The sequence below is a fragment of the Rhineura floridana genome, chromosome 3 (genome assembly GCF_030035675.1).
Source record: "Rhineura floridana isolate rRhiFlo1 chromosome 3, rRhiFlo1.hap2, whole genome shotgun sequence".
Taxonomy (NCBI): domain Eukaryota; kingdom Metazoa; phylum Chordata; class Lepidosauria; order Squamata; family Rhineuridae; genus Rhineura; species Rhineura floridana.
The window spans coordinates 211,954,844-211,966,992 of NC_084482.1; the positions used below are offsets into that span (position 1 = coordinate 211,954,844).

A 12,149-nucleotide genomic window follows, 5' to 3' on the forward strand; every position below is an offset into this window, starting at 1 on the left:
TCTGAAGTATACCATGGAGCTGAAGGAGCTCTACATAGGAGAGGGCGCACAGGAGCGATCATGTCAACTGCCCGGGTCATTTCAGCATTCCATAGTTCGACCAGGGTTTCGACAGGAGCGCCAGCCCTATCAGCCGGAAAACTCCCCAGAGCCTTTTGAAAACCATCCGGATTCATTAGTCTCCGGGGGCGGACCATCTTAATGGGTCCTCCACCCTTGCAGAGGGGAAAAGCCGCTGTAAGTCTAAACCTCAACAAGCGGTGATCTGTCCATGACAAAGGGGCTGATGTAAGACTCCCTACATTCAGATCACCATCTCCATGTCCAGTTGCAAAAATCAGGTCTAGAGTATGCCCTGCCACGTGTGTTGGGCCAGTAGCATATTGGGACAGCCCCATGGTTGTCATGGAAGCCATGAAGTCCTGAGCCTCCCCAGATAAGGCGGCCTCGGCGTGGATGTTGACATCCCCCAGCACCAACAGTCTGGGTGATCTCAACAATACAGCCGAGACCACCTCCGTCAGCTCAGTTAGGGAGTCTGTTGGGCAGCGGGGTGGGCGGCACACCAACAGAATCCCCAATCTGTCCCCCTGATCCAACACAAGGTGCAAACACTCCAGACCAGTAGTTGCATGGACATGGTGCTTGGAGAGAGAGATGGAACTCCTATAGACCACAGCAACCCCCCTCCCCGGCCCTCAGATCTACCCTGATGCTGAACCAAGTACCCCGGTGGGCACAGCTGGGAGAGACTAACTCCTCCCTGCTCACCCACCCAGGTCTGAGTTATACATGCCAGATCAGCTGCCTCATCCACAATTAAATCGTGGATGAGAGAGCTCTGATTATGTACCGATCTGGCATTTAAGAGCAGCATCCGGAGATCGGAGAGCTGGCTGATAGGGTAACCAACAAACCTGTGGGTGTGTGGAGGACCGGAACCCAGTACAGCCGTTAACTGCCTGGGCCAAGTTCCCCTCACCTGGCAAGTCCTCCACACAGCGTCATATCTCCCTCTACCCGTCACTACACTAATTGGGGCCACCTCAAATCTTCCAAGTCGACTTTGACTCCTCTCTCCCAGGCACATGATGCAACCCCCACAACACACACTCACACCATACACCCCCCCACACAAAAAGGGCCTTCAACTATTGTAACCTGTTTTAACTAAGATGTGCCTTCACAGTCTTATACATTGATGTTAATTGGATTTCCAGCAACTTCTTTCATGCTGATATGTATCCCTATTTTTCTGTTTCTATAATAAGGTCACTGACTACATTTTATTAGTTGTAGTGTGCAAGAGATGAATAAATAGCATGTATTATAAAGACTTGGCAATTTGCTGGGGTGCCACTGAAGGGCTTTGCAGGCCTCCAAAACACTCACAGGCAACAGGTGGGCAACCCCCTGTTCATCACTCATAATATGGTTTCCCCATTTCTGAAATCTTTCATGACATTAAAGACTTAAGCTACTTCTGAAGCTCTTTCCATGTTCCAAGCAGTTCTATGGCTTCTCCCCAGTGTGAATACTTTGATGGGCAGTGAGTTGCTGTTTCCTAGTGAAGCTCTTTCCACATTCTAAGCACTTATATGGTTTCTCCCCAGTGTGAATACTTTGATGGGCAGTGAGTTGCTGTTTCCTACGGAAGCTCTTTCCACATTCTAAGCACTTATATGGTTTCTCCCCAGTGTGAATTCTTTGATGGGAAGTCAGATTTGTCTTGTGACGGAAGCACTTTCCACATTCTAAGCACTTATATGGTTTCTCCCCAGTGTGAATACTTTGATGGTCAGTGAGTTTCTGTTTCCTACTGAAGCTCTTTCCACATTCTAAGCACTTATATGGTTTCTCCCCAGTGTGAATTCTTTGATGGGAAGTCAGATTTCTCTTCTGACTGAAGCTGTTTCCACATTCTAAGCACTTATATGGTTTCTCCCCAGTGTGAATACTTTGATGGGCAGTGAGTTGCTCTTTCCAACTGAAGCTCTTTCCACATTCTAAGCACTTATATGGTTTCTCCCCAGTGTGAATTCTTTGATGGGAAGTCAGATGTGTCTTCTGACTGAAGCTCTTTCCACATTCTAAGCACTTATATGGTTTCTCCCCAATGTGAATACTTTGATGGTCAGTGAGTTTCTGTTTCCTACTGAAGCTCTTTCCACATTCTAAGCACTTATATGGTTTCTCCCCAGTGTGAATTCTTTGATGGGAAGTCAGATTTCTCTTCTGACTGAAGCTCTTTCCACATTCCAAGCACTTATATGCTTTCTCCCCAGTGTGAATACTTTGATGGGCAGTGAGTTGCACTTTCCAACTGAAGCTCTTTCCACATTCTAAGCACTTATATGGTTTCTCCCCAGTGTGAATTCTTTGATGGGAAGTCAGATTTGTCTTCTGACGGAAGCTCTTTCCACATTCTAAGCACTTATATGGTTTCTCCCCAGTGTGAATACTTTGATGGGCAGTGAGTTTCTGTTTGCTACTGAAGCTCTTTCCACATTCTAAGCACTTATATGGTTTCTCCCCAGTGTGAATTCTTTGATGGGAAGTCAGATTTTTCTTCTGACGGAAGCTCTTTCCACATTCTAAGCACTTATATGGTTTCTCCCCAGTGTGAATACTTTGATGGGCAGTGAGTTGCTCTTTCCAACTGAAGCTCTTTCCACATTCTAAGCACTTATATGGTTTCTCCCCAGTGTGAATACTTTGATGCAAAGTGAGAGAGGAATTTCTAGTGAAGCTCTTTCCACATTCTAAGCACTTATATGGCTTCTCCCCAGTGTGAATTCTTTGATGGGAAGTCAGATTTGTCTTCTGACGGAAGCTCTTTCCACATTCTAAGCACTTATATGGTTTCTCCCCAGTGTGAACACTTTGATGGGCAGTGAGTTGCTGTTTCCAACTGAAGCTCTTTCCACATTCTAAGCACTTATATGGTTTCTCCCCAGTGTGAGTTCTTTGATGGGAAGTCAGATTTATCTTCTGATGGAAGCTTTTTCCACATTCTAAGCACTTATATGGCTTCTCTCCAGTGTGAATACTTTGATGGGCAGTGAGTTTCTGTTTCCTACTGAAGCTCTTTCCACATTCTAAGCACTTATATGGTTTCTCCCCAGTGTGAATGCTTTGATCGGCAGTGAGTTGGTCTTTCCAACTGAAGCTCTTTCCACATTCTAAGCACTTATATGGTTTCTCCCCAGTGTGAATACTTTGATGCAAAGTGAGAGAGTAATTTCTAGTAAAGCACTTTCCACATTCCAGGCATTCATACGGCTTCTCCCCAGTGTGAACACTTTGATGGGCAGTGAGTTGCTGTTTCCAACTGAAGCTCTTTCCACATTCTAAGCACTTATATGGTTTCTCTCCGGTGTGAATTCTTTGATGGGGAGTGAGTTGCTCTTTGCAAATGAAGCTCTTTCTACATTCCAAGCATTTATACGGTTTCTCACCCGTGTGAATTCTTTGATGGCAAGTCAGATGTGTCTTCCGACGAAAGCTCTTTCCACATTCCAAGCACTTATATGGTTTCTCTCCAGTGTGCATTCTTTGATGGGAAGTCAGATTGCTATTCTGACAGAAGCTCTTTCCACATTCTAGGCACTTATATGGTTTCTGCCCGGTGTGAACATTTTGGTGGGCAGTGAGTAAGTGTTTCCAGCGGAATCTCTTCCCACATTCCAAACATTTATATGGTTTCTCCCCAGTGTGATTACTTTGGTGGGCAGCGAGTTGTTCTTTCCACCTGAAGCTCTTTCCACATTCCAAACACTTATATGGTTCCTCTCCAGTGTGAATTCTTTGATGGGAATTCAGATTTCTCTTCTGACGGAAGCTCTTTCCATATTCTAAGCACTTATATGGTTTCTCACCGGTGTGCATTCTTTGATGCAAAATGAGACTTGCCTTGCAGCTAAACCTCCTTTCACATTTCAAACATTGATATGCTTTCTCCCTTTTCTGGTTTTTGTAGTGGGCTTTTTTACACTTTCTTTTAGAATTCAGACTTTTCGAACAATGAAAATATTTATTTCTTTTTCTTCCTTGATCTGTTTTTTCTCGGATGGCAGTTTTATGGTAGCCACTGCCCTGAGAAGCGCAAGATTTATTCCTCCTTTTCTCTTCTGCTTCAGGTTTCCTTCTCTGCTCTTCCCTGTTTTCAGATCTGTCTCTTTTCCATCTCTCTTGCCCACATGGTTCTCCCTTCCTCTTGGCTTTCCACTCATCATCTTCTGCAAGGAAGAGAGAAACTGATAAGACCATGAGGGAAGAAATGGATCCTCAAATCACTGAACAATCCCAAATAACTTTTGTGATAAAGGAAGAATTGACAGGACTTAGATGGGAGACGGATCTTAGTCCAGGTTGAACAGTCTCTGTTGTCTGGCATTCACTGACAATTGGAGTGATACAGACTGTCGGATTTGGACCACGGTGATCTGGGTTCAGCTCCCAGTCAGAGGTTAATCCCATTGGGTGGTCCTGGGCCAATCACTCTCATTCGGCCTAGCCTACAAAGTTGACAAGGTAAATAAAGCAACTGCAGATATTCTCTTCTGAACTCTGGAGCAAGTGAAGTGAGAGAATGAAAAGGGGAGGCTCCATCCTTCAGTGGCAGACAAAGTCCATTGCAAGGAGAAGGTCCCAAGGTGAATCCCCCACTTCAGCACTTAAAGGACCTCAGAAAGAGCCCTCAGATGTGCTGCCAGTAAGAGCAAATACTCCTGGATTAGTTGGCCAATGACTATGGCAGGGCTGCTGAGTCAGACCTCTGGGATTCTAACATTGTTCTCATCTATATTTGTATTTCTTGTGACTCTTAAAGTTTCTTTGTGCTGATTCGTGTACTGCTGTTTTGATTATGTTGTGATTCTAGCATCTTGTATAGATCTCTAACCATTTTTATACTCCTTGTGAATTTTTGTTCAGAATAAGATGGAGATGTATATGTTTTAAATCAATAAAAATAGACAAATTGTCTTTTTCAAAAAGAACAGAAGGAATAAAAAGGGAAGTGGACTTGCGCTATATGTTAAAAATATATATCCCTGCACAGAAATACAGGGAGATGAGATTGGTAACTCCACCAAGAGTATCTGCATTAAAACTAATGGGGCAAGTAATAAAAGGAATGTGGTGCTTGGAGTCTACTGTCGACAAGCCAATCAAGGACAAGATGAGAATGTATCTTAATGGCCTACTAATGCAGGCAAACCGCTTAGTTTACAGCGCGCTCAGGAGCATGTCAGATTAGAGATGCGACGGAAGGGTTGCCATCACTCATCAAGCCCACCAATAGGTATCCCTTTCTCCTCATCCATATGGGAACAAACGATACTGCCAAACGGAGCTATGAAGAAATCATGTCAGACTTTGAAGCTCTGGGAAGGAAACTCAAGGACTTTGGGGCTCTGATAGTTTTTTCATCCATCCTTCCAGTACATAGCAGAGGAGTAGAAAGGGAAATAAAAACGTGTGAATGAATGGCTATGAAGGTGGTGCCGACGTGAGAGATTTGGATTCTGGGACCATGAGCTACGCTTCCTGGAAGATGGACTGCTGGCAAGTGATGGGTTGCATCTCACAAGGACTGGGAAGAATGTGTTTGGCCACAGCATGGAGGGCTTTAAACTGAATCGTAAGGGGGAGGGAGATGTAATCTTGGTGGTAACGACTGACGAAGGCTTGTGCACAGTAACGGGAACAGAGAGATCGGCTATAATAGGGCCCAGTAACAATCCTCAGAAAAACGTAGTAAGGAAGCCAAGCCATAAATCACATGGTCTTTGATGTCTGTATACTAATGCGCAGAGCATGGGAAACAAGCAGGACGAACTTGAACTCTTAATACAGGAGGGTAATTACAACTTGATAGGTATAACTGAAACTTGGTGGGATGACTCCCATGACTGGACTATAGCAATTGAAGGATATAACTAGTTCAAAAGACAGAAGGAATAAAAAGGGAGGTGGAGTCTCACTATATATTAAAAATATATATCCCTGCACAGAAATACAGGAAGATGAGCTTGATAGCTCCACCGATAGTATCTGGATTAAAATTAATGGGGCAAGTAATAAAAGGAATGTGGTCCTTGGAGTCTACTACCGACCACCCAATCAAGGAGAAGACGAGAATGTAACTTTTGCAAAGCAAATTGCCAGTGTTTCGAGGAGGCATAATGTAGTAGTAATGGGGGACTTCAATTATCCCGATATCTGTTGGGAGACAAACTCTGACAAACACAGTCCCTCAAAGAAAATTCTGACTTGTGTTGGATATAACTTTCTGCTACAGAAAGTGGAGGAAGCAACAAGAGGATTGGCTATCCTGGACTTGATTGTAGACAATAGAGATGATTTGGTGGATAAAGTGGCAGTTACGGGAGTCCCTATCTTCAAAAAGGAGGAATCGGGGAACTATAGACCAGTCAACCTAACGTCAATCCCTGGAAAAACTCTGGAGCAGATTATAAAGCAGTCAATCTGTAAGCACCTTGAAAACAATGCAGTGATTACTAGGAGCCAACATGGATTTATGAAAGACAAATCCTGCCAAACTAATCTTATCTTGTTTTTTGATTAGGTAACTTCCCTTGTAGACTGTGGGAATGCTGTGAACGTAATATATCTCGACTTCAGCAAAGCTTTTGACAAAGTGCCCCATGACATTCTGATTAGCAAGATAGCTAAATGTGGGCTGGATGGAACAACTATCAGGTGGATCAACAGTTGGCTCCAGAATCATACCCAAAGAGTGCTTATCAATGGTTCCATCTCAAACTGGGCGGAAGTAACGAGTGGGGTACCACAGGGCTCGGTCCTGGGCCCAGTGCTCTTCAACATTTTTATTATCGACTTGGATGAGGAGGTACAGAGCATGCTTATCAAATTTGCAGCTGATAAAAAATTGGGGGGCATAGCTAATACTGTGGAAGACAGAAACAAAATTCAAAGAGACCTTGATAGGCTGGAGCATTGGGCTGAAAACAACAGAATGAAATTCAACAGGAATAAATGCAAAGTTCTACACTTAGGAAAAAGAAACCAAATGCACAGTTATAAGACTGGCTCAGCAATACGACATGTGAGAAAGATCTTGGAATTGTGGTTGATCACAAGCTGAATATGAGCCAACAGTGTGATGTAGCTGCAAAAAAGGAAAATGCTGTAGTAGGCTGCATTAAGAGAAATATAGTTTCCAAATTGCGTGAAGTATTACTTCCCCTCTATTCAGCACTGGTTAGGCCTCATCCTGAGTACTGCGTCCAGTTCTAGTCTCCGCACCAAGAAGGATGCAGGCAAACTGGAATAGGTTCAGAGGAGGGCAACAAAGATGATCAGGAGACTGGAAACCAAGCCCTATGAGGAGAGGCTGAAAGAACTGGGCATGTTTAGCCTGGAGAAGAGAAGACTGAGGGGAGATATGATAGCACTCTTCAAGTACATGAAAGATTGTCACACAGAGGAGGGCCAAGATCTCTTCTTGGAGAGTGCAGGACACGGAATAATGGGCTCAAGTTGCAGGAAGCCAGATTAAGACTGAACATCAGGAAAAAAATCCTGTTAGAGCCATACGACAATGGAACCAATGACCTAGAGAGGTAGTGGGCTCTCCGACACTGGAGGCATTCAAGAGGCAGCTGGACAGCCATCTGTCGGGAATGCTTTGATTTGGATTCCTGCATTGAGCAGGGGGTTGGACTCAATGGCCTTGTAGGTCCCTTCCAACTCTACTATTCTATGATTCTATGATAGGGAAGGCTTTTCTTACCGTCTGAGTCCCTTTCCCTATAACAACGTGGTGCTCTCCAGAGTTTGTTGGAATCCCATTCTCATCAGCCCCAGTCAGCGTGGACAATGGTCACCGCTTATGGGAGTGAGAGTCCAGCAATCTGTGGAGCACACCATGATGGCTACCCCAGTCTTAAAACGGTCCTCCTCTCCCCCACATCGTATAATGCACTGCCACCACTCTGCTCCAGGTCTAGGAAAAAGGATAAACTAGGAGGGAAGCTTTGGATGTGTCTCCCCAAAGCCCAGAATGCCAAATGTTGCACCTCGTAGGCCATATTAGAAATTCAAATGGAGCTCAGCTATGCTGTGTTATAGCACTTGGGGAAACATTTTAGTGAAAAAATCCAGCTAATTGGACCATTGTTTTAGAAGGGCATAACTAGAGATCTGTTCAGAGAGAATAGATGGCTGTCCATTCAAGTTATCTGCAGAAGATGAAGAATCCCAGTTGAAATAGGTGGCAGTACATCAGAATATTCGGGTGCATTAAATATAGAAATATGGAATTTGAAAACAGGTATTACGACCAATACCCTGGACAGCGAAAAGACAATTAAACCAGAACTATCACTAGAAGCTAAAATGATGAAACTGAGGATATCATACTTTGGACACATAAGGAGAAGACATGATTCACTAGAAAAGACAATAATGCTGGGAAAAACAGCAGGGAATAGAAAAAGAGGAAGGCCAAACAATAGATGGATTGATTGCATAAAGGAAGATCTGAACAGGGTGGTTTATAACAGATGCTACTGAAGGTTGTTGATTCATAGGGTTGCCATAAGTCGTAATCGACTTGAAGGCACATAACAAATTACAACGGAACCTGCCTTACCAAGACAGGACAGAGTCCCACAAATCCCCTCCATGACTTCGCTATGCAGAGCTCTCTGGTCAGGATTCAGCAAAGCCCACTCCTCTTCCGTGAACTGCACAGCCACATCCTCCAAAGACACTGGATTCTAAAAGAAATATAATTCAATTTGTCATCATTGCAAGGATAAAGATTATCTCCTACCTACGTGGAAAACGTAGTTAAGGTGAGGTGGCTGGTCATTGTTCTAAGGACAGAAACCTCCTTAAATGGCATTCACAGCTTTTGTTGAGGTGGCTTTGGGAGACGCAAAGAGGAGGAGGAAAATTCATTCAGACCCAGGGACAGAGAGGCACCCAGGCTGCCCCCAGCCTTTCCCACTTCTGAGTCTTTCCCCTACCTGATCTGGGGCGATAGCAACAGCTTCTCCTCCACCAGAAACTCCACCAGAAAGGGGATATGATTTAGTAGGTCTTGCCGACATGATTCCATCCCCTGTGAGAAAGAAAATGGGCCCAAAAGCCATTAGTATACCGTATGCTATTGTCAGAGATTAAACCATAGAGGTATAACTGCACAAGGGTTCTTCTCAGCTGAGTGAGTTTCAGGTGTTTATTCACAGTTTACGTTTCGGTTGTGTGATAAAACATCTCTCCTCATTTGAGCTCTAAGCCAGAAATCAAAGTGATGGTTCCCACGTAAAAAATTATGATGTAAGTAGGAGCATTTCTGAGCTGTGGAAAAGGCTGGAGACAAGAGTGGAAAATGGAAATTCAAGTTGATCCTGACTTATGGTGTTTAGGGTCTTCATAGTAAGCGGTATTCAGGAAGGGTTTACCATTGACTTCCTCTGGGACTTAGGGGCAGTGACTGAACCCTGCTCTCCCAGGTCGTAGTCCAACACCTTAACCACTGTACTGCCTTCAAGTCGATTCTGACTTATGGTGACCCTATGAATAGGGTTTTTATGGTAAGCTGTATTCAGACGGGGGTTACGATTGCCTTCCTCTGGGGCTGAGAGGCAGCGACTGGCCCAAGGTCACCCAGTGAGCTTCATGGCTATGTGGGGATTTGAACCCTGGTCTCCCAGGTCGTAGTCCAAAACCTTAACCACTACATCACACTGGTTCTCGCAGGCAAAATCAACAGTGACAGACCAAACGGAAACACGCCCCATTCATCTTTACCCAGCGGCCTCTGCCTGGGGTCCAATGGAGTCCTCTCTGCCTCAGGGAAATCCATTCCTGTTTCTGCACAGAGACCCTTTTCCTGAAAAGCATAATAAGAACTCAAGTCATATAATGGGGAGCAGAATTAGAAAAGGAGTGACAGAGGCAATACCACAGGAATATTTGATATAGAAAGGAAGGATAGATGCAAAACCCTTATTTATTTAATTTATTTATTTTATAAATAAATAAATAAATATTTGATATAGAAAGGAAGGATAGATGCAAAACCCTTAGAGATACTTGATATCGGGGTAGCCAACGTGGTGCCCTTCAGGTGGGACCAGACTCCAATTCACATCAGCCCCAGACAATACCATGAATGGCCAGCGATTATAGGACTTTTACTTCAACAACATCTGGAAGGCTTCATCTACACCAGGGACAGCCATCTCACCTGCTGCTCTGCCTGCTTCTCGTCCTCTGCCACGTTCAGCAGGAGACCTTCTGCCAGGGCCACTGCCTGGGAACTGGTCTCGGCCCCACATTCCCTCACCCAGCTCTCCATCTCTGGGGGCAGGACAGCCAGGAACTGCTCCAGGATTACCTTGTCCAGGATCTGGTTCTTTGAGTGTCGCTCTGGCTTCAGCCACTCACGGCAAAGAAGGTGGAGTCGGCTGCAAGCCTCTCGGGGCCCCTCAGCCTCCTGGTAGCGGAAACACCGGAACTGCTGGCGCTGCACATCTGAGCTGAGGGGATTCTCCCCCAAGATCTTCTGCACATTTTCCCCTAGGAATTCCTCCGCATGGGTCTCAGTCTTGATGGCATCAGGGCCAAGTCCTGCTTCAGGGGTAGATGGGTCTTGCTGTTCCATCTTTGATCTCTTGGCCTTTCACGGGGTCCTCATCCCTTCTCTGCTTCTGGGAATAGTTTTCTGCCTTCTGAGGCCACGTTCAGAAGGAGCAGGTCCACTTATTCTATGAGCGAAGCCAAATAGGGATCACTATGCCCAGGCCGAAGGCTTGCAGAGCAGGAAAGGTGCTGGGTAAGAATAGTCAAATGTGAGAATTATTGTTTCTACCATATAACCTTTGATAAAAACCCAATGATGGGGCCTATGTCTTCCTTTGAAGATGGATCCCTGGATGGCTGACACATCTCTGATAGCAGCTCCAAAAGGCCCCAGGGACCAGCATCATCCTCATTACCCCCTTATTCTTAATTAAAAACAAGCTAAAGGGGAGACCCTTTCAGAGGACAGGCTGTAGCTCAGTGGTAGAGCAGCTGCTTTGTACACAGAACGTCCCACTTTGAATCTCCAGGTAGGGCTGGGAAAGACTCCCTGCCTGTAATCCTGGAGAGACTCTGCCAGTCAGTGCGGACAATACTGAGCTAGATGGCACAATTGTCTAATTCAATAGAAGATCCTATACTCCCTAACTTATCTCTGAACTTTTACAAGCCTCTCCTGGAATACAGAATTTTGGTTTAATTGTGAATGAAATACGTTATTCCTTTCATCTCTTGATAGATTTGCTTATCTTTACAACTGTCCCCCTTCAGAGTTAAACGTGAGCTATATTGTTGCATATTAAATTAAATTGGAACGCTGCAGTCCCTGGAGTTTATGACCTGGTTGTGATAAGGAAATGGAAAGATCTTTGAGTATAATGTGGTGGAAGAAAGCAATGAATCTACATTTTTGGGATTGTCATCATAAATTAAGGAAGAACTGGCTTTACCTTCACCTCAGCAGGCATTGAGTGATGGGATATGGATGTGGGTGGGGGCTGCCCTGTCCTGTAGGCTCTCTTCACCTATTTACCCTTTTAATAAAACACGGTTGTTCACTTTCAGTCGGGGTCTTCCGAGTTTGATTCCTTTGATGAAAAGATTGCCAATTTTCAGTAGCACTTTCTATTCACACTTAAAGGTCCCTTCTGTATCCCAGGGGTTACTTGCCTGGATGGGCACATGTGTGATAACACCAGTCAGTGTGTGAATAACGGGGGGATTGATAGGCACACTTTCAATTGCGCCTTAATTCAAAGTGGTGTCCTGGCCCTGCTGGGGAGGGAGAGGTAGCTCTCCTCCCTGATTTGGATGGATCAGCTGAACAGGCCTCCTGGGCGCCCTGCTCTGTGAAAACCTTTCCACCAAATGTGTAAAGGCAGAGGATGGTCACAAGATTTCAGAGGGGGGCACCCATGCAGGGCTTGGGTATTTACCACCAAATGAGAATGAAAGGGACTTTGAACACAGGAACTTTTGCTCTGATGGATACAGCCCCCCCCCCCAGGATTCCCTTCCTGTCTAGCCATCAAATTGAGGCCATATAACACACTAAGCCTGGTATACTG

At 44.9% G+C, this 12,149-nt stretch overlaps 1 protein-coding gene and 1 pseudogene across 1 annotated transcript; both read right to left on the bottom strand.

Annotated features, from left to right (window-relative positions):
* The window catches only part of LOC133378945 (zinc finger protein 845-like), a 159,479-nt pseudogene that overhangs the window by 90,809 nt on the left and 56,521 nt on the right, over positions 1-12,149 (bottom strand).
* On the bottom strand, positions 1,511-9,886 carry LOC133381485 (zinc finger protein 420-like). Its single transcript, XM_061620639.1, has 4 exons — positions 9,808-9,886; positions 9,021-9,115; positions 8,642-8,768; positions 1,511-4,238 (listed from the first exon to the last, which is right to left on the bottom strand). Exons 1-4 carry the CDS (start codon positions 9,860-9,862, stop codon positions 1,513-1,515), a joined length of 3,003 nt encoding a protein of 1,000 aa, XP_061476623.1. The 5' UTR covers positions 9,863-9,886; the 3' UTR covers positions 1,511-1,512.

Coding starts and splice junctions, on each gene's coding strand:
- LOC133381485 (XM_061620639.1), bottom strand. CDS start 9,862: ATGGATTTCCCTGAGGCAGAGAGGACTCCATTGGACCCCAGGCAGAGG. Junction 8,769..9,020: donor TTGCTATCGCCCCAGATCAG/GTAGGGGAAAGA, acceptor TATTTCTTTTAG/AATCCAGTGTCTTTGGAGGA. Junction 4,239..8,641: donor TGGGACTCTGTCCTGTCTTG/GTAAGGCAGGTT, acceptor TCTTCCTTGCAG/AAGATGATGAGTGGAAAGCC.